This window comes from Lacerta agilis, chromosome 14 (assembly GCF_009819535.1).
Source record: "Lacerta agilis isolate rLacAgi1 chromosome 14, rLacAgi1.pri, whole genome shotgun sequence".
In the NCBI taxonomy this organism is placed as follows: Eukaryota; Metazoa; Chordata; class Lepidosauria; order Squamata; family Lacertidae; genus Lacerta; species Lacerta agilis.
In genome coordinates this window covers 18,737,072-18,759,471 of record NC_046325.1, presented here as the reverse complement: position 1 = coordinate 18,759,471, position 22,400 = coordinate 18,737,072, and the positions used below count along the sequence as shown (strand labels likewise).

Sequence of the window (22,400 nt, the reverse complement as noted above, 5' to 3'; positions counted from 1 at the left end):
CCTGGGAGACCCAGCCAGATGGGCAGGGTACAAACAATAAATTATTATTATTATTATTATTATTATTATTATTATTATTATTGGAGTTGTGGTCCCAAAACATCTGGAGGGCTGAGTTTGCCTATTCCTATTCTACCACTTCATGCTGCCACATGTGCACAATGTCTGCGAAGCACTCTGAGCACACCCAGGCACTATATGAACGCTGCTAAGCATCACTGGATGGATCACATGTGCTGGACAGGGGCAGGGAAGTGGCATCAAATCAGCTACCTCATTTCCTCTTGGCTCCTATTAAGAAAGTTCTACAGGGATCATCCAGAAGGAAAGAGATTCTCCTCCTGCCCCACTTTTTTTTTTTAAAGGTCCAGTGTGTGGTGTATGGGGAGGATTATTGTGTGTTTGTTTCAAATCATTTTTTCTTTGAAAAGGTAAAATGACATTTCCTTTATTTTCATACAAACTCTCCCCCCCAAAAAAAATTAATCAAAAAAAAAAAAAGACACAGATGAACAAACGGTACCTCAGCGCAAATTTTAAGAAAAGAGAGAATTGAAGAGACAGAGAGGGCCTGAGCAGTCCACCTAGTCCACAGTAGAAAAATAAATCTTAAGGTGGGGGGGGGGGGTGCAGCAGGAACAAGAGGAGGGGACAGTACCTGTGAAAGGTGTATATTCATAACATTTTAAATTTTTACCTGGGGTAGTGTAGACTTTATAATGCGTGGCCAGTCCCCAAGCCGGGGTGGGTAGGGCGAGGGGGAAGAAGAAGGAGAGAGACGAAAGAATATAAATATATTTCCAACCAGGGAAGAGGGAGCTGGCCTCCCCCTCCCCATCGCCCCAAGAGAGGAGATGGGGAGGACGAGGACGTTACATTCGGAGACTCCATACATTCAGCAAAGAAGGGCAGGGGTGCAAAAGACTGTGTCTGGAGTCAGAAGGGCAGACCACCCCACTCCCACCCACCCCTCCATGTAGTGTTTACAGTGAGCTATTACTCCTGCCCAACTGCAGAGATTTGGGCACAGGGGCAGGAGGAGGAGGAGGAAGGGAAGAGGAGAAAGAGCAGGCCCGTTTCCTTAGTACCCAAGACGGGGCTAGAAGTAGTGCGTACCAATCTGTCGCAAGTTGGGATCACGAAACCAGGAGGAAGGTCTCGTACCTATGTTTTCGGGGCAAGCAGAAGTGGGGTTTGCTCCATACCCAAGGGAATGGGGCGATGGGGTGGGGGAGAATGGGACTGTGGGGGCAAGGCCAGTCCTCACCCCCCAAAGGTTACAGAGGGAAGCATAGAAGTCTTTTGGGTATTCGAGCCCATCTTGCACCCGTGGGCCAAGGCCAGGTCTCCCCCGGCGATGGGCACCAGAAGGGCTCGTGTCCTTCTCTGGCTCATATTCACGGGGCTCAGACAAACGAGTACTGGTTGTTCACAGCCCGGGCTCGTCCTTCTGATTCCTCCGGGAGGGGAAGGGATCCTCCTCCTCCTCCTCCTCCTCTTGTGGCCGCTGCCTCGTCCACCTCTGGCTCCACCATCTGGCCCTCCTCCTCTGCCTGCTCCTCAGACTCTGGCAATCCGCGGTCAGGGGGAGCGAGAGGCGGCCGAGCTGGGGGGAGCGGAGGCGGCGGCAGGTTACGAGAGGTGTTCGGTTCTGTGGAGAGAAGAGAAAAGAGACAGACAGACAGACAGACAAAGAGAGACAAGAGGGCCCGGGGTTAAGACAAAACGTGGGATGGCGGACACAGAGAATTATCTGAGCCCCCCCCCCCAAAGTCCAGCCCAGAGCAAGGGGCTCCTATCCCAATGGCATTTTTCTAAAAACTGAGCAACTCCAGTGTTGTCTACATCCAGTAGCTAGAGCACTTTGAGCACCATCTTCTGGGCAATGCTTGGGAAAGGGTGACAACACACATCAGAACTTAGATGGCACCGCTGCATGGCACCGTGGCCTGATGAAATCATACAGGGAAAACTGCGGGGCAGCTGTGTGGGGATGAGGCAGGCTGGCATGACTCGGTGCTGTGCATACACTTTGCATTAAAAAACAGTAATATCCAAACTCTGCCCTGCACGAAGAAAGCCAACTGCTGTATCCAACACAATCAAGATTGCACAGAGGATACCATAAGCTTAATTGCAAACTAGGGCTGTAAGGGAGCACAGAGAAGCTCTGTATGTTACAGGACAAGCTGCCAGAAAGACAAGGTTGGCAGCACATCCTGTAACATTTGAAGCTCCACATGGTCACCACGGCTAAAGCCCATCTCCAGAGAAGGAATGTAGGAAGCCGATTTTTACAAGGCAGGCAACTGGTCCATCTCCCTCAGCGTTGCTACAAAACCTAGCAGCAGGGTTTCAGGCAGAAATCTCCCCGCACTCTCTCAACCCTACCTGGAGATGCCAGGAGGAGCTCTTCCCTCTGAAATCTCCCCCATACCTGGTGTCACAGACACAGTGGGTGGTTATGGGCACCGCACATCTGCATGACCCGTGGATAGCGATGGGCTATGGCGTGGGGGCTGTGACACACACACACGCTCTCAACTCTCTGCCTTTCTCCCGTGGTAGCTATGGCACACTTACACGCAGTCACCCGCAGAGGCGGCAGCAAGGATGGAGATGAGGTTGGGGGGCGAGTCGGGGTCCCCACTGAACCCAGACACCGGCGCTCGGCTCCCAGCCCGGTCCCGGCCTGTGACAGAGATGCCCACATCAGAAACAGGGATTGAGGGTGGGGTAAGAAAGGGAGAGCGGCAGACATGAAGGGGGGGTCCATCGCCCCTGCGCGGCATGGAGCAGAAGACTTGGGGCGGGGAATCTGGGGGGGGGAATGTGTCTGGAGCCACAATGGGAGGAGATGGGTGGGAAATGGAGCATGGCATGGATTGGCAACGGTGTCAATAGTCTTCCTAGCCCAGGGCCCGCCGGGGCTCTGGCTACGCTCACCGTGCAGCCTCTGCGAAGCAACCACGTAGCTGACGAGCGTCACGTCGCTGGAGCCGCCCGACTCGAGGGGGATGGGGTGGACCCGGAAGTGCTCCAGCATGTCAAAGATGGTCTGGAACCAGAGGTGCTGTACCCGACATTGCCCGTCTTCGTTAAGGGAGAGGCGCAGGTGCTGGTGGTGAGATAAGGAGGCCTGGTGAGAGGTGCTGTCAAGGGCCTGATCCTCTCCCACCCTGTCCCACAATTGGCACCATCTTTCTTTTTCTTAATTGCATTCACACCCCACCTTTCCCTCCCAAGGAACTCAAGGCGGTGTATGTGGCTCTCCTCTGCCCAATGATAGCCTAAAAACAAGGCTGAGAAGGCCTGGCTGAAGGTCACTCAATGAGCTGCACGGCTAAGTGGGGACTAGTACCCTCGTCTGCAAGGTCCTAGTCTGAAACACTGGCCACTGTGCCACGCTGGCTTGCACAGATACCCGCGCATGTGCGCTCACCTTCGCCTTCCCCTGAAAGTTAAAGGTCAGGACGTATTCCCCGCGCCGTGTCTCACTCTGCCGCACTAAGAAAACGCCGTGGCTGCTGGCTCCCCCTGCCAACACCAGCTGGGCCGCTTTGAGGCGGGACAGGGTGCCGTGGAACCAGGGGTATTCGGAAAGAGGGTGGTCTGTCTCGCCAAGGCTTCCCCCGCCTGGGTCGGGCTCCCCTTGGAAAAGGAAGGAACCTGGAGCAGGGAGAGAGGGGCGAGAGTCGTCTGCCAAAGCCGGTTGCGAGAATTCTGAAATCTCGCTCACAGATTTCACACTTGAGCCTGTCAGGACCCCCCCCCCCCCCGGTTCTCTCAGAATGGAGAGAGAGAACTCCACTCCACTCCACTCCAAGGCATTACCTGTGGTGTCCGGGGTTTCAGGGAAGGTCGTGTGGAGGAGCCCCATGGGAAACGGCCCTTCGTCAATCGGCACTCGAGGTGGCAGCTCAGGAGGCAGCAGCTCCATTGAGTCAAAGTGGGAGGCAGCAATGGAGACGGAGCTGGGGGACATGGAGGCTGAGGGGCGTTCCATCAGTCCGCCATAGGCACCTGGGGAGGGGAGGGGATGGACAAACAGGCCAGGTCACAAGCCACACACCAAGGCAGCTTCAAAAAACATTGTGCAATTCCTGAGGTTATCATGGACTGAATGTCTTAAAATAGCTTTTTCTTATGTAAGCGGCAAATGAAAAAAATTATTTTTCTTTATTATTTCTTTTTTATCTTTCTCTCTCTCTTTTCTTTTTCTTCTCTCTCTTTGTTTTCTTCTTCCTGCTTATTTCCTGTGCCTCAACACCGAAAAAATACTGTGCGATTCCTTGTGAAGGCTACATTTTGTCCACTATACAGCATAGAAAGCATAGTTCCTGCCTTTCCAAATTTTGATTTTTTTAAAATCTTAAGTATTAAAACTGGCCTTTCCTCCCAACAGTAGAGTAACAGCTTTGTGGCTGATGCTGTATACATTGTTTTAACATACAATTAAGCAACCAACAGGTGACTACATTGAGAGAGAAAATGGTTGGGCATCGGGTGGGGAGAACTCTGAGCACTTTCCTTCCTGATTTACAAGATTTATTACAAATCAACAAACAGAAACAAGAGTCAAGATCAAAAATTGACAAAAGGGGGAAAGCTAGTATCGGAAGCCACACTCTCCCAAACCTCTATCTCTAGGAATAGAACCGAACAGTTACAGGTCACAGACCACATTAAAAAAAAAAGAACAAAATAAAATACATTTAAACTCCACAGAAAAGTGAAATACATTTAAAATCCCATGTAACTGTATACAAGATTTCCTAAACCAACTAAAAATGAAACAATAACAAAAATTAATAAAAACAAAAAAAAAATAATTAAAAAAATCCTTCCAGTAGCACCTTAGAGACCAACTAAGTTTGTTCTTGGTATGAGCTTTCATGTGCATGCACACTTCTTCAGATACACTGAAACAGAAGTCACCAGGCCCTTATATATAGTGAAAGAGTGATAACAGTGATGATATGTCATTGTATACTACACAGTGTGTCATTATTTAAGAGACAAAACCAGTTCTTATTAGTATGTAGACATATTTGTTCTATAAAGTTTTTTTATTATTTTGTAATAAAGTTATTTATTTCATTTATTACATCTTCACCCCATCCTTTCTCTCAAGGAGCTTCCAAGAGCATACGGAGTTCGTGTGCATTCCTGTTTTGAACTCCGCCCCCCCTCTGAAGAAATACCTCAGGTTGGAAAGCGTAGAAAGCTGGCACTACAGCTTTCTCCTCCTCTAAGACCAGACCACACATGGGGAACTTTGTCTTGTGAACCGCCCTGAGATCTTGTGATGAAGGGCAGCACATAAAACTAACAAAAAATAAAAAACCTGCGGCCCTCTCGATGGTTAGGCTCCAACGCCCAACATGGCGAATTGGCAGGGATGGTGGGAGTTGTGGTGAAATGACACCCAGAGGGCCACAGGCTCCCCATTGCTGGATCAAACATTAATACAAAGGTAGAATTTTATCATCTTGCCGCAATAGATGGATTTGCATTTTACCAGAAGGGTAAGGCAGAATGCTGCTTGACTACTACTGCTCAGGTTTAGGAAGAACCATTTTCATTTTCCTGGCAGTGTTGAACCAGGGACCTTTTTGCATACAAAGCATGTGCTCGGCTAACTGAGCTACGGGCCCTTCCCCAACATGGCAGCAGGTTGTTTTGCCAAGGGAGTGAATCTGGCGCTCTGCTGGGGGTGGGAGAGAATGCCACAGACCTTGGCTGAGCTGATCGCTGCTCTCACTCGGCACCATGGGAAGCTCGCGGCTGGGCATGCTCTCCGAGTGGTTCATACACGGCTGTTCCAGGCTATCAGTGCTCTCTCTGTGGAGACAAGTGCCATTAGCCAAAATCAAACATCTGTGTCCGAGGCCAATATATTCCCCAGTATCAGGTACAGGGGGGCAAGCAGGGGAGGGTTATCACACTCATGCTGGGCTGCTACTGGAAACAGAAACATTGGATATGCTAGAGCTTTGGTCTGGTATGCTGCTTGCTTCAGGGACGGGGGAACCTGTGCAATGCCCTCCAGATGTTGCTAGACTACAGCTAAGCGGTAAACCCTACACAAATCCGGAGTGGAGTCCCTAAGGCGGATGGGTGGTGCCTTGTATGCCTCCTTCCAGCAACTCCTGCAGCCAAGCTGGGGCGAAACATATTGGTCTGCTTTCCTTTAGGCCACATCAGTGAGGCCAAGATTGGGGGTCTTGTCTCGGGGCAGTCCAGGATTGCCTTACACACTGCCTAGGCTTGTGGCCTCCCCACCCTGAGAGGTCACTTTGGTGCTGCTAACACCAAACCGGAGGCACACTCCATTGTCTCTTGAGACAGATGGATGCCAAGAGCTCCCACCATCCCTGACCACTGGGCCTTGCTGGCTGTGGCCAATATGGGAGTTGCAGTTCAACAACATCTGGTGGACCAAAAGTTCCCCAATCTCTGGTTTATGCTTTTAGTGTGTGCAAAGATTACAAGGCATGCCTAGCTGACCTTTCCCATTCTCGTCTGCCTAAAGGCTCTCGTGTAATGTATGAAGCTGTCCTATCTGTCACTCTATCTCAGACCACAGGTCCACATAGCCCATAATTGCCTTCTTTGAGAAGCAGCAGTTCTTCCAGATTTTTAGAGAAAGGAAGCAAGCAAGGCTTTTCTTAGGCTTGCTACCTGTGATCCCTTTAACTGCTAAGGGTGCTACCTTCCGCATACCCAGCAAGTGCTCTGCTGCTGAGATCTGGCCCTCTCCCATGGCCTGGCACAACTTACCTGAGGCCCATGCATTCCTGAATGTCAGCCAACCAGGAACGCATCTGCAGCGAGTCAACCGTCTCAAGGATGTACTCCAAGGAGCTTGACAGCTGTGAAATACGAGCGGGAAGGGAACAGCCATAGACACATTATGCTTTGGGGTGCGTGGAGGGGCTCATTATTCCTAGAACCCCCCCTCCCCTCCGGTGCCTCCCAAAAGCCAAGGGGGAAAAGGAAACATGTCACCATGAGAAAATCAGTAAACTGCTTCCTAACTCTTTTGTGCAAGAATAACAAGCTGTTGAAGCCAAACAATGCTCAAGTTAAAAACCTTCTGCAAGAACTGAGAAGATAGAAAGCGTTCTTATACTGAATCAAACACTTGGTATATGTAACTCAATGTTGTCTACACGGACAGTAATAAGAGAATGCGGCCTCCCTCTGCATGTTTTGGCCCTCAATAGAAACAAGTCAGCTCAGGCAGCAATGGCTGGCAAGGTGTTTAAGGAGACCTTTGTCCCACGTTCTTTACCAGCTGCCTTAGCTGCCCCTCTACACCATGCTGACTGAAGCCATTTGCTGTGCTTTTACCATGCCAAAAAAAAAAAAGATCAGAAAGCACCCACATACCCTTCTCGCTCTCAAAGCATACTAATGTCATGGTTGGCCTCCAGGCATATGAAAGCAAACCAAGCATATGACAAAGCATATGAAATCAAACCAAGAGAAAAAGAAGGCCGGGGAATTGTCATGAGTCTGCTCAGGAACAGTGGCTCCTGCCAAAGCTAGTGAGGTCCTGCTAGAGAGGGACCAGGCAGCAGCAGATCCCACCAGAAGTGAGAAGCAAGGAGAAAAGTAGGCAACGGCTGAATGCACACTCCAGCCAGTCTGCCTTGCAGAAGTGGGGAAACTATTCAAGTCCAGGGGCTGCACTCCCATATGGGCAGCTTTCTGGGGGCCACATGTCAGTGATGGGAGGGGCCAGAAAGACAAAAACTGGGTGGGCAATGGATACAGCTCCTGGCTTTAGGCAGGAGGCTACCTTCCAGCCAGTAAGGGAGGGTCCCAGGGACCAGACAGAGGGCTGCATCTGGACCTTGGGCCTGAGGTTCCCCACCCTTGCTGCTGTCTTAGCTGCTGGTGGAAGGGACTTCCTCTGGGAAGGTAGCCCAGACAGAGAATGGGGGCACATCCTCTCATTGAGAAGTGTTAATATTATTATAAGCAAATATGCAAATTAACTCAAAGGCACGTAAGCATTATGGCTCCAATTATCACGGAATACATTTAAGGTTTAGGTTGTTATTGTTGTTGTTGGTGTTTTTGGTACCTACTTGAATAACTTAAAAAAAAATCAGGCTCACAAAATGAAGCCACTAACTTTCTGCCCCTATGCAACCTTGGTATTTTTTTTTCCTCCTCACCTTGAGCACAAAGGTGTTCTCTTTGTCTGGCATTTCCAAGGGGGTCGTTGTCCGCACGTCCACTACACAAGAGCAGGCGATGCTGACCCGCGGCTTGGATGCCTAGGGATTAAGTTAGGGAGAGCCACAGTTACGCCGATGCCCCTCAGTGCTGGGAATCTTGGTGCGGGGTAATCCTTCGGCTCTCCCCGCCCGGGATTTCTTCCCCCCCACCCTGATGCAGTGACCCATGGCTCACCTTTGGTGGGATGTAGAACTCCAAGAGGTAACCCTCCCCCTCCCCCTTCCTTGCTTTGCGCAGGAGAAGGCGGCATTTCTGCCAGCGTGTCCGGCTGCCCCCGCCTGCCCCGTCGTCGGCCACAATGTAGTTCAGCAGGCCCTCGCGCCGCACGCTGGCCAGTTCTACGCGGAGGGTGGCTGGGGAGGCTTTGTTGAGCCGCAGGCGTTCGAAGCGGTGAGTCCAGCGCTCGGAGTCACCACCCCCTGAAGAGTTGGAATTGCTGTTGGCTCCGGTGGTCACCCCATCCGCGCTGCCAGGGGGCGACTCGGCCGAGGTCTTCCACTGCAGGATGCCCCGGACGCTGCCCCGTACACTGCGGCTCACGTTGCGCAGGGAGAAGCGCTTCTTCAGCTTTGGTTTGGTGGCCGTCACGGCTGTTGCGGTGGAAACGTCTTCGGAGCTACGAGACTGGCTGCTTGAGAGGCCAGAGGGCGGCCCCAGGGGAGGCTCCACAGGGGAGGCCACGGAGGAGTCGCTGCACGTCTCGGAGAGGTCACGCGCGGAGGAGCAGCCGGTGAAGGGGGCGATGTCGCACCGGGGCGGCGAGTCGCTGGCATAGGCCCGGCTCACCTCCGCCTCGAAGTGTTCCAGGAAGTGCTCGGCAAAACGGCGAGAGAAGGCAGCTTCAGCTCCTGGCGTGGCAAACTGGGGGTTCTCACCCAGGAAGGCCCGAAAGCGGCGGGCAAAGTCCACCGCGGCAGCGCGAGCGTGAGCCTCGCAGAATTCCCGCCAACCCGGAGAGGGAAGAGAGGCGGGTTCCCCCACCATCCCTCCCCCAGTTGGCGACAGGGGCACTGCACTCCCGTTCATGACTGCCCGGGTGGGGCCGGGTAACAACAAACCCAGCGCCAGGACTGGGCCGCTGTTGCAACTAGTGGCCTTGTGACCTGCAGAAGGAGAAACGGAGAGACAGTTATGAAAATACGAGGAACAAACAACCTCACAAGGTTACTATTGTTGTTCCGGATGCAGGGAAGGAAAAAAGGGGATTTGGGGGGAGAATACAGCCACTCACAAGGAGGAATGAGTAAGAGCTCAATAACACTGTTAAGGACCTGAATAACTTACCCAAGCGGTAAGATGCAACTTTATAGGTAACATCTCAAGTCATATAACAGAAGACTCTCACAAAGAAGGCAACCCTAACTCTAAATGCACAAGACTGCTTTGGAATTAAAGAAGAGAGAATCATGGCATTACAGGGGCAACCAAGATGCAGTCCAGCAAATATAATTAGAAAACAATGGAAACTATTGGAGGAGCCAAATCTGGAGCCGAGTGCTTGGTTCTTGTCTTTAGGTAAATTACAAACCAATGCTTTCCTGAAGATTCGACGTTAAGCTCCAAATTAAGCATCTATCCCCTCTGAAGACAGAGAGCGGATCACCTTTTTTCAGGGACAGAATTAGATCTCAGGGTGAATCTCTAATTCATAGACAGAATTAGATCTCAAAGTGAGTCTCTATCCCTAAAGTGGCATTCAACAATTATTCAACACAGGAATGAATAATACAGTAAGGTTGTGACAGTTTGGTGAATCTCATGACTAGCAAGAATCAACAACATGATTTTGGCCAAATTCCGTTACAGCTCAGTTCTGACAGTGAAGAATGCATGGGTGGGCATAAAGTAGACTGCAGCCCACTTACGGGCTGCTGGAAAACTTCTGGAGGATAAGTTATACCTACTGATTACTAGAATCCTTAGAAAGAATGCTGGATGGACCTTGGTCTAAATTTGCAGGGTACTACTTATGCCTGAAAAGTTCAAGAGTGCCTACTCAGAATCACTGCAAAAACACTGTGAATATTCACTCTAACTTTGGAATTTTACATGCATTCATGGACCATGGGGATTCTTTAAAAAATAAAAAAAGAATTGATGGATCATGCAAGACTGAAATTGGATCACCTCTGGAATAAGTGACTGAAGGATACCTTCTACTGAAAATCTGACCAACTGTGCTTACACAGTAATGCCTCTTGTCGAATTACTGCAGAATGCTTGTGGGGTAACTGCTTGATTGAAAACACCACAGCATGAAAGGACTTCAACCTTTCTACATGGAAGGTGCTTTCAACTTGAGAGTGCACTGAGAGTGCACTTTCAGAGACCTAAGGGTGTAACAAGAGGTCTCACCTGCATTCCAATAGGATAATACCACATACATGTACCTGCATGTTTCAGTAAGCTCATGGTGAAAGTCATACACCTGCATCTATCTACTGTAAGATTTCATGAGTTGAGCCCTGTCCATAGCAGGACTAACTCTCAAAAGTTAAACCCGTCCCTGCTGAGAAGCAAATTGCTTTGTTACAAATAGCAATGTCCACCTTACAGAGGACATTGAAGTGTAATCTTCGCAGCCCTCAACTGGGAAGAAACCATTCCAAAGCTCCACTTCTTACCATGTTGGAAAAGATCAAGTGACTTTAGTACCATTTCCAGTACCTGTTATTTTTTCCAATTGCTCTTCCCTGCAGCTGCATCTGATATTTAAACTGAGGGTAAATGCTATTCAGTTTGCCTATTCCAATATGCTGATTCCTCTGAATGTGACATTCCATGAATGCAAGGCACTGAAAATGGAGAAAGGATAGCATCACGATCTAACTGGTGAAAAACAGGGTGCAAGCTTCAGGGAAGTCCTCTGTGGAAAGCCTGTTAACCTCAGAATTGGAAATGGCAGTTTCTCAGGAGCAGAATGTCACATGGGGACTCGGGAAAAGGATGTAAAGGAACAGTCCAGCACAGCAAATACTTCTCTCCTCTGATGGACAGAACTTTTAGTCTTGGCAGCATGGGGAACTTTTAGAGGTGCAGGGGATCGGACCGGATACCTTCGGAATGACAACTGCGTACTCTACCACTAACGGACCATTCCCTAACTAAGGGATTGGTGGCGAGAAGAAGAGTGGACGCTACTACTTATTGAAGGCACAGAGCTGGCCACATAGAGCAGAGTGCAAAGAGCACATCTCCTTCCCATACACACGTGCACCGAATTAGGGAAGGGAAAGGGGGGCACCTCCTCATGCCTCTCTAAGCCGACCAGCCTCCTACCTCTGAGAGCTCTTTCGTGCTTTTTAAGCACCCCGCAAAGCTGGCTGCTCTGCGTGAGGTAGCTTCCCTCTTCCCCATAGGGAAGAGGCACAACTTGGCATGATTGCCGAGGGTTGTGGGGAGTCTTGCCGGGCGATCTGATGCCCGCTTCGCCCTCGGTGTCAGGCCCCGGTCAGTCCGGCGGGCCCCGGCTCCCCAACGAGCGGGCCAGGGCGCGCAGCCTAATGAAGGCACGGAGCCCCCTCGGGTGCTGGACCTGGCAGCCCCCTCCCTGGGAAGCGGGTGCGCGGGAGCGAGCCGTCCTTCCTCAGAGGGCGGGACTGCGGGTGGGGTGGGGAGGCTATTCGTGGATGGGGGGGGTGAGGGCGCTGGGGGGGGGGCTCCGCTTGGCTCCGTGCGCCTGTCACTTACCATCTCGGCCTCGGATCCCTTCCAGGAGGAAGGGTTTGTCTGTCCCCGTCTTTCTCCCTGTCTGCCGCACGTCACTTCCCCCTCCGGGTTTCCTCTCGGTCAGGTGACTTTATTTTCTTCCTTTAATATCCGTCTTCGTCATCCTCTGAGAGGAAGAAGGTGGCGAGGGTTGTTGTTGTTGTAGTATTTTTTTTTAAGCTTCCAAGTTACCATAGAGAGGAACGTATGCTTAGCGCTGGAGGGGCCGCGTAAGATGCGCGTAGCGTCGGTTGACGTAGCTGGCCTTCTCGTTGGTTCAGGTGTTCAAGTTGTTACCACGACAACCAGTGACGTAGACCTACCAGGGGCTCCCGGACCTTTGTAGGAAAAAAGGGGGGGCGGTTATTCGGCGTAATATATCTCTGTCCCGTTGCTGGGGCGACGGCGCAGGAACATCATCCTCCGGAACTCAGTGCGCATTTACGTGGAAGTAAGTTCCCCCGCGTTCGGTGGGGGCTCCTTCCCATGCAGGTGTGCACAGAATTGCAGCGTTAGTGCACAGCCTCTGAGCAAGTGCAGAGTTCTTTCGCTTTTAAAAAAATCCATAAGCAGCCGCTCATTTGTAGCTTCGCCATAATCATCGGCCGCCTTATTCAGGGATTGTGGCTTCCCACATCTCTCTCGAATCCACTGAAGCGATTGATTTGTTCTGGACAAAGGTACAGCAGCTGCATTCAAATGGATTATATTTCAATGTACCGGTAAGTTTATCTGCCCAGGCGTTGAAAAAGTCAAGGAAACCAGCCTGAAATCCCTTTGCTACAAGTGCCCTTCATCGGGTCTTTGGAACCTTGCTGGCACTCTATGAATTTGCTGGAAGCATGAACGAGGTTGAGTGCTGGCGCTTATGGTCATATCCGTGCAGGTTCCATTTGCCAACAAAATCCTTAACATCCACTTTTAAATATCTGAATCCAGCTACTGTACAGGTGAAACTCGAAAAATTAGAATATCGTGGAAAGGTTTGTTTCAACTTAAAAGGTAAAACTAATATATGAGATAGACTCATGGCATGCAAAGCGAGATATGTCAAGCCTTTATTTATTACAATTGTGATGATTATGGTGTACAGCTGATGAGAACCCCAAATTAACAATTTCAACTTTGGGGTTTTCATCAGCTGTACACCATAATCATCACAATTATAACAAGCAAAGGCTTGACATATCTCACTTTGCATGTCATGAGTCTATCTCATATATTAAACTCCAGTAGCTAATGAAAACAATTGCTTACATAAATGGACTTTCCCACAATAATTTAATTTTTCGAGTTTCACCTGTAACTTTGTCATAAGAGAGACCATCATCAGAGAGGGGAATTAGAGAATTGACCCTGTCTATATCCATGTTTGGCTCATAGTTGGCTCTATTCTTCATTTATGTGCTAATAAGAATGTAAAAGACTGAGCTTAGGACTTTAAGAATGTATCTGAATGTATCTTTTACTAAAGAATGTATCCTTTTACTTGCAACTCTTAGAAAAAATCTTGATAAATGTATCTTTCTATTTGTATATCTCCAAACCTGTGTCACTATAATGTAACCAATACTTTGTATCAAATATACTTGAATGTATCTCTTTTATGTATCCTTTTAAAGAAGTGTTACTAGAAAATGTACCTGGAAGAATGTATTTTATATTTTGCTTGCTGTATCCCCATCCTCTGCTGATCACAAGCTGTCAAAATACCTTCCTGCGCCACAGCGCCATCTACTGGGTCTATAAATGACACTGTGAATACACACAAAATGCAACATAAAACCAGTTTAATTAATAAAAGTATGCAAAAACGGAACTTCACATAAGCATTTACAATCATGCAGAACAGGAATTCACACCAACACTGATAAGCCTTTCCCAAATATCCAGCCATGTAATCTGCACACTGATCACCCAAAACCTCCGGAATTCCTTCATGAAAATGAAGCAAAAACAGAACCGTTAGTCAAGATCACTGGAAAGGAAAAACCACTCAACACCTTTTGTTCCCAACCTCAAAGCAGACGACATCTTCATTAACACCACCCAAGATCTTACAGCATCCTACTTACCGGTACCTTATGTTAATCCTCTCTTCGTGCCATTTCTGTATGGAAATGAAAAAGTATATAAGTAAAGGCAGTTCTTTTGTTTGGGGTTCTCACTCTGTCCTTCTGTTATGTGAGCGGGAACCCTGTCGCAACAGTCTTCTGTTCTTTTAAAATAAAGATCAGACTTTGCATTTGGAATTTCTGGTGTGGTCTCTGTCATTTCCCGACCGGTACAGACCCTCCACAAACGTGCTCTCTCCGAGGGTCCGGTCCTCCTTACAAGGCTGAGACCCCCTTAAGGGAAGCAATAATATTTATTTCAACTTCTAAAGCAAGACAAGAGGGCATCCCAATTAGTCCTGGAGCTATATTGAGAGCCAGTGTGGTGTGGTGGTTAAGAGTGGTAGACTCATAATCTGGTGAAGCAGGTTCGTGTCTCCGCTCCTCCACATGCAGCTGCTGGGTGACCTTGGGCTAGTCACACTTCTTTAAAGTTTCTCAGCCCCACTCACCTCACAGAGTGTTTGTTGTGGGGGAGGAAGGGAAAGGATAATGTTAGCCGCTTTGAGACTCCTTCGGGTAGTGATAAAGCAGGATATCAAATCCAAACTCCTCCTCCTCCTCTTCTTCTTCTTCTTCTTCTTCTTCTTCTTCTTCTTCTTCTTCTTCTTCTTCTTCTCTGAGGAAGATACCCAGGTGTGGATGAATGCTAAGATAGAGTGCAAAAGCTCCTGTATATAAATACAGTTTGACTGAGAGGCGTGAGCCCTGATGCTGTACTTCCCCCTGCTACCTGTGGGTGGGAGGAACGTCTCTAAAGGCAATTAGGGTAGAGTCAATTCTTAGCAACTTTTAGTATTCCCAGGGATTTCAGATAAAAGTATTTTGTAATACAATCCCTATTGAACTATCAAAGGTGGGGAGATGCTAGACTTGCCTACAAACCTGTCCAAATCACATCTTGAGATTAGGGGCATGGCCTCAACCAAAGTCGCTGCACATCAGCTAGGATTGTATATGATGCTCACAAGCAGGCACAACCAGAAAATGCCAGTGTCAGTCTGCCACAAAGAACCTGGGCTGGGATGTGGAAATGTACCGTATGAGATCACTGATGGTTCAAAAATAGAAGTTTAGGAGAGCAGGGGGGAACTACTGGAGCCCACATCCTATCAACCATACTGGACTGGAGCAGTTCTGCAGAGGGAAATCCCATAAGTATTAACTCACACAACTACGAAGCCTGTTATATAGAACAAACAGCACATCTATCTCATGGTTATAAAGACAAGCAGCAACAACAACAAAAAAGCACAAAATGCACACACACACACACACACATCTAGAATATAGCAGAAAATTGATACTGGTTTCTAAACAACATGAGGTCAAGCCACATCAGTTCAAGGGATTTGTGAAGACTACAAATTGAAGCATGCCATGAATCATGAAATCTTGTGTGAAACAATGTGATCTGATATTGCCCACCCCAACACTTTAGTTTTGCTATTTATTATATAATTAATTAATATAAAAGTTTCTGAGGAGCAGGATGATAACTTGTTGCTGCAAATGTGCAACTGATGTGCAAGGAATTCGATCCTGCTTTGTGCTGTATCTTCCCTCCTTCATAGTGGGCCAACCTTGGCATGTTGGTGTGGCTACTCACCTGTCAATCACCTGGCATCTGTATGACATCAGGCGATTGACCGGTGAGTACTCCCACCCACTTGTCAAAGTTGGCCTGCTTTTTTTAGGGGGGGGGGAATAAAAGATCTGACCCACTGGGCCAAAAAGCTTCCCCACTCTTGCTCTAATAGCTTACAATATTTTAAGAACCAGGTCTGGAGCATATGGTGGTGTTTGGTGAGCCCAGAGCAACAAACAATGTTACCTTTTTTTGTTAGGCTACTTCGTGCACACTCTCGCACCACCCCTTCTTCCATACAGGCAAGAAAGAAGCATGGCCAGAGTTCAAGGACACATTCCATGCCAGCCAAGCGCAAACATGGATGGTGGTGAAGCAAGGCCAGTGAGGGGTGTGACTCAGTAAAGGATGTGGCCTGCAGAGAGTCATGATGATCAAATCACTCCTAGGTCTGTGGCTTCCCACTCTGGCTTATAGTACAGCAGGCAGCCTCCTGTGGTACAGACTAAACTGATATTTTAAGCTCTTCTGAGGAGACCCTGCTGGTCTCTCTCTCAGCAGTGAATTGTCACTTGGTGACAACACAGAAGCAGGCCTTCTTGGTGGCAGCACCCACCTTCTGGAATGCCCTCCCCTCTTGTGAACTGGGAGACAGAGACAGTAATGGCTTTTAAACATCTCTTAAAAACTGGTATGTTTACCCAAGCTTTCCTGGACTCTGACTCTGGTTAATTTTTAATTTTTTTGTACACAGCTTGATTTTATCTGCTATGTACAGTTGTGTTTGTATCTCGCTTTAAAAAAAAATGTGGTGGTGGATTTATTTAAACCACTAAATGAGATGTTATTATATTGAGTGGTATAAAATTTTTATTTATAAATAAATGCATATGCTGGAGGGGAGCACAGCTAGGTGACAGGAACTCAGAACAGGAGCGATCCTGCTTGTGGTGAAGAAACAGTGGGATAATTTTGTTACAGGTCCTACGCATAAACGTGTTACTGCCTATAACTGAGCACATAGCGGGGCATGGTGACATAACGAGCACACAGCAGAGGGCATGATGACGTAGCTCGCACATGCCCTGTGGTGTGCATGTGCGGCCACACCACACTTTGTGGGTGCCCAGCCTCCTTATTTTAAGTGTTGTAGGAGCCAGGGCACCCAGGGACTTGGTGCCTATGTAGCAAGTAGCACCTTACACACCCTTCTAGAACCTTCCTTCTACAATCTTCTTCATGAGTTGGACTTCACTCATGCATTTATTCTGAACCAGCTATAGCCTGGAGTGACTAGTTTATAGCCCACAGACTGTTACTGGATAACAACTAGAGATGTATCTGTCAGTTTTGACTTCTCTCTCTCTCTCTCTCTCTCTCTCTTTTTTTTTTTTTAAAAAAAACACGTTAAAAACACACACGTTAAAGCCATGGTTTTCCCAGTAGTGATGTTTGGAAGTAAGAGCTGGACCATAAAGAAGGCTGATCGCTGAAGAATTGATGCTTTTGAATTATGGTGCTGGAGGAGACTCTTGAGAGTCCCATGGACTGCAAGAAGATCAAACCTATCCATTCTAAAGGAAATCAGCCCTGAGTGCTCACTGGAAGGACTGATCCTGAAGCTAAGGCTCCAATACTTTGGCCACCTCATGAGAAGAGAAGACTCCCTGGAAAAGACCCTGATGCTGGGAAAGATGGAGGGCACAAGGAGAAGGGGACAACAGAGGATGAGATGGTTGGACAGTGTTCTCGAGGCTACCAACGTGAGTCTGACCAAACTGCAGGAGGCAGTGAAAGACAGGTGTGCCTGGCATGCTCTGGTCCATGGGGTCACGAAGAGTCGGACACGACTGAACGACTGAACAACAACAAATATTAAAATGCAAGCCAAACCAAATTTCTCTCCGATCCCTAACTACAACTACTATTGTTCCAAAATCTTGCCCATTCTCACAGGGGCTGAGAACTGGCGTGTTGAGGGGTACTTTGGGCATTGCTGCCAGTAGCCTTATATATGCTTATTTGTGGTATGAAAAGGCAAAAGTACATAAAGGTTTCACAAACCATATAATTAGGAAAAAATTGTATAGAATATAGCATAAATATAGGGCTTCCGGCGGCTGACGCCATTGCGGGTGGTCGTGGGCTGCTTCGGCTGCGAAGCACCCAGTCCATCCCGGGGGTTAGGAGCCCTGCTACCGCAAAGCGGGGCTCCGGTTGGGGTGCGGGAAGAGCGTCCCGCACCCTGGGCTCCCCGGCTGTGCCCGTTGTGGCTCCGAACCCTTCCCCCGCTCCCCCTGTAAAGGGGGAGTGGGGGTGAAGGGACGACGGAGCCGGGCTATAGGGGATATGCCCCAACCGGGATGTAAATGCGGCGACAAAGCCTGTGATGAGCGTCTAAGTTCTACCTGTCCTTAATGAGCTGTTAAGAACCCAGAGGCGGTGAGTAATTGATTGACTCTTTGTATTCCTGGAACGATCTGGGGGAAAGAAGAAAGGCAGCCCGCCTCCCTCCCTTCGGGAGATGAAAGGAATTAACTCTTTAAGTGACTGCTGCTACAACAATCGATAGAAAGTATCTGGAATTTGAAAACTGAGACTGTTGAGATTTCCCTTCGGGGGTTAACTGGGGAAAAAATATCTCCATTTGAAGTTTTGGTCTTTATACTCCGGCATCGGAGAAATGGCGACGACTTGGACTTTCGTGGGAAAAAACTGAAACAAAGAAAGGAAGAGACAGGAACTGAAACTTGATACTCACCCTCCCTCCTAAAATGCTGGACTTTGCGCTTGCACTGGTATCGAGCTCTGGTTTGGAGGATGAGGAAATGCTTACTGTCTTGCAACTGGAACTGCTTAATCGAAAACTACAAATTTTGAGTGGAATTATAAATGAAAAGAACTTACTTTCCACAGAAGAGGCTTTTCAAAAGTTTTACACAATGGAAACAAACTTTGGCAAAGAGCTGGGAGGGGCGCTTGAAGGATGGTTTGAGATGGCTGGGCAACTCCGAAAGGAAGGGGGGCCGGTTTCTGGGGGTGGCAGCCCTGGAACGGGAAAATTTACAATATCCAGACTCCGAGGTGGCAGCTCGGGGGCAAGGGACATGGAATTAAGATTTCTACAAGAAGAAGAAGAAGAAGAAAAAGAAACGGAGAAACCCAGAATGGAGGGGAGGAACACCCTGAGGCTCGATGCGGGGTTTGTTGTGGATGCAGCCTGGACCTGTGGACACTTAGAGGAAGACAATTGGAGATTTGGTTCTGGTGAAAGACAGAAAAAGACAATGGACAGAGGGGGAGTGGGTTGAAATATTAAATGTACAATCCAAATGGTCTGCCATGGTATCCGAAATCGGAGTGTGAAGTCTGTTAATTACAAGTTTATTTTAAATAAGTAAGGAGATATTGAATCTTAAGTCAAAAGCAGCATGATAAAGGATAGAAGAAATAAGTTTAGCTATAAGAATACTTGGTTAAGATCTAGGTTATAATGCAAAGATTAAGACAATTGTGTTTTTTCTTTTTAAGTAAAGTTAAATTTTTTTACAGAGAAAAGTTGTTAAGGAAATAGTATATTGATTTAAAACCGAAGGTGTATAGGCGGGGGAAGTCAAAAGTCAAGATTCAGAGCTAGAATTTTTTTTTTTTTGCAAGGTATATAGATAAGAAGAAGAATCCTGACATTATGTGTATTTGTATTTGTTTTTGTATTTGTAGGTGTGGGGTTGGGTTTGTGTTATATTATGAAAATGCTAATAAATTCTGTTTAAAAAAAATAGAATATAGCATAAATATAAAAACTTATTGGAGACTAAAACATCACTTTGGCGTTCACCTTTGGAAACCATAGTGGTGAAAAAGAAAAATATGATGGAAAGATGGGCAACCTATAGAAATTTGCTAAGTGAGGAGGGTAGAGAATTTAACTTAAAGGAGTTTAAGGATTTATCAGGTATATTAACAACATGGTTACAATATCATCATTTGAATAAAGTATTTAAAAAGGATAGGAAGCGGGGGTTTGGGGAACAACTATCACAATTAAAGAGAGACCTGTTAAACTGTAATGTTAAAGTGATGTCTAAAATGTATAAGATTTTATATGGAATACGGATATAAAATGTAAAGCATGTTATGGTTTAAGAGAAAATTATATGAAAATGGTATATAAACGGTACTTAACACCTAGTAGATTGGCAAAAATGTATAAATCAAAACTGAATAAGTGTTGGAAATGTAAAGAGAAAGAAGGTACCTTTTCCCATATGTGGTAGTCTTGCAATAAGGTGGAAGCTTTTGTCATCTACCGTCTCCTCAGCACCACCCCAAAAATACCCCATTTCTCTTGCAAGTGAGCATAGGGCAATTTTGGGATTTCCCACCTCTAGTGTTTTGCTTGCATTTCCAGAAGCCCTTGGGTTGTGTGCCCCACCCCAAGCCTGCTCATAAATCTCTCTTCTGTGTGGTTAGTGCCATTTCAGTGACGCTAGGATTGACACTCAGAGAATAAGCTATTAGTACTGCATATACAAATAGGACCTGCAATAAAATGTTGTGTGGTGTGCACCTATGCAAAGTTCCAAACTTGTACTTCTCCAGAAGACTCCATTCCTCTCAGTCAGCCATCATTCTATGCCACTGAGCATATTAAATCCTTGTTAGGGTATTTGGGAGGATTTTCTCTCTTACTTCTCCCCCCCCCCCAAAACAAAACAAAGATTTGTTGTATTTGTGGGAACCTTAGAGTTCTACTAAGCCTGCTGATAATTTGCTCTTTAGTTTGGATTGGTGCTATTTTGTCTACATAGGGATTCCACATTAGGAGAACGAGTTTGCTGTTAGAAAACAGGGTGATGTTCCTAAGATGGTAATAAGAGCAAAATGGAGTCAGGGACTAGCTACCTTTGCTTGCAGTTTTATATCAAAACATTGTTTATTGTTGGCCCCTGTTGTAAACAAAATCTGCCCTTATTCCCTTACACAAGAGTCCCCCATCGATAGGAGAAAATAACAGAGGCCAACCAGAAAATATTGAGAAGCAAAGCAGCTAGTAAGCCTGATCTTTATTAAAAGCTTTTGCAACAGTGGTGCTCCCCACACACAGGAGGGAGGAGGAGGGACCCAGAGCCATGGGTGCAAGCCCTTATATAGACATTTTAAATTGCCCGCCCTGGAGTCCAAGACCACCCCTCAGATACATCATACCTACTTCACAGAAAAGGCGGTCTCCAACAGAAATCAGAGTGTTGTTTATCTCCTGGCTGGCAGGTTACCTGTTTCTTTTTTTTTATATATAAGATTTTATTATTTTCCAATAAGACAAAGAAAAAACAGAATACAACATCAACACAAAACATAATAAACAATAAGCATAATCAACATAAAAACAATAACAACAATAAAAGCATGAAAAGAACATATACAAACCTTATCCACTATCTATCTTTATACATTTCTTGTTTTTAACTTCTCTGTTTGGGGACTTCCCCCGTTCCCTCCCCTGTCTTCAAAAAACGAATACTTCTTCAAGGTAGCTTTATATATTGTTCAATTAACATTTGCCCAAATTTTAATATACTTAGCTTTTACTTAGTCAAATATCTTAATAACTATGTATCTTATCTTGGCGACCTATCTTCACATATTTTGACACATACATCTTTCACATAACAAAAATTCCTCTTACCATTTATATCTAACACATATCTACCAAAGCCGATATTCTGTCTAATTCTGCTCAAATATTCAGTTTAACTGATTTAACTAAATAGTCTTTAAATTTTTTCCACTCCTGTGACACCTTCCCCTCCCTCTGGTCCCGGACTCTGGCGGTCAGTTCTGCGAGTTCCATATATTCCATCATCTTCATCTGCCATTCCTCCACCGTTGGTATCTCTTCACCTTTCCATGTTCTTGCCAATAGAATTCTAGCTGCTGTTGTGGCATACATAAAAAACACTCTATCCTGACTGGGTATCTCTTCATTGGTTATGCTCAGAAGAAATGCCTCTGGTTTCTTACAAAAGGTAACTTTCATTACCTTCTTGAGCTCATTATAAATCTTATCCCAGAAAGCACTTACCGCTGGGCACAACCACCACATATGAAAAAAGGTACCTTTCGCATGTTTACATTTCCAACATACATCTGACATTTTGGTATTCATCTTAGCAATCTTAACTGGTGTCAAATACCATCTATAAACCATTTTCATTATGTTTTCTCTTAAACCATGACAAGCAGTAAATTTGATACCTTTCTGCCACAATCTCTCCCAGTCATCCATCATAATATTATGTCCTACATCTTTTGCCCAATCTATCATTGACGATTTAACCAATTCGTCTTTTGTATGCCACTCTAGCAAAAGATTATACATTTTGGAAAGGTTTTTAAAGTTTGATTCTATCAGTTCTGTTTCCAGTTTTGATTTTTCTACTTGAAAACCAACTTTTTTGTCCATTTTAAATATTTCATAAACCTGATGATAATGCAGCCAGTCGGGGACCTGACTTTTTACTTGGTCATAGCTTTTTAGCTTAAAAGAGTCCCCTTCCTGCTGCAATATGTCCATATATCTTAACCAGTTTGCAGACATATTCGGTCTCTTATATGCCTTGGCCTCCACTGGAGAGATCCATCTAGGAGTCTTTCTCTCAAGCAGGTCTTTGTATCTAATCCAAACCTGATATAGGGATTTTCTAACTATATGAGACTTAAAGGTTCTGTGGATT

General features: G+C 46.6%; 1 protein-coding gene across 4 annotated transcripts; it reads right to left on the bottom strand.

The window, feature by feature from the left end:
- Positions 1–432: 432 nt before the first annotated feature.
- On the bottom strand, positions 433–12,084 carry SH2B1 (SH2B adaptor protein 1). 4 transcript variants are annotated; one of them, XM_033169257.1, is made up of 11 exons: positions 11,944–12,064; positions 10,878–11,048; positions 8,428–9,356; positions 8,190–8,291; positions 6,784–6,875; positions 5,738–5,844; positions 3,835–4,023; positions 3,443–3,669; positions 2,947–3,118; positions 2,584–2,692; positions 1,493–1,651 (listed from the first exon to the last, which is right to left on the bottom strand). In XM_033169257.1, exons 2-11 carry the CDS (start codon positions 10,909–10,911, stop codon positions 1,633–1,635), a joined length of 1,980 nt encoding a protein of 659 aa, XP_033025148.1. In that variant the 5' UTR covers positions 10,912–11,048; positions 11,944–12,064; the 3' UTR covers positions 1,493–1,632. The 4 variants fall into 4 exon arrangements, with proteins under 4 accessions (XP_033025145.1, XP_033025146.1, XP_033025147.1 ...); XM_033169254.1 differs by lacking the exon at positions 2,584–2,692 and having other exon boundaries at positions 433–1,651; XM_033169255.1 differs by lacking the exon at positions 2,584–2,692 and having other exon boundaries at positions 433–1,651; positions 10,921–11,048.
- Positions 12,085–22,400: the final 10,316 nt, after the last annotated feature.

Coding starts and splice junctions, on each gene's coding strand:
- SH2B1 (XM_033169254.1), bottom strand. CDS start 10,911: ATGGTACTAAAGTCACTTGATCTTTTCCAACATG. Junction 9,357..10,877: donor ACTTGATCTTTTCCAACATG/GTAAGAAGTGGA, acceptor CTCCTTCTGCAG/GTCACAAGGCCACTAGTTGC. Junction 3,670..3,834: donor TGAAACCCCGGACACCACAG/GTAATGCCTTGG, acceptor TCCCTGCTCCAG/GTTCCTTCCTTTTCCAAGGG.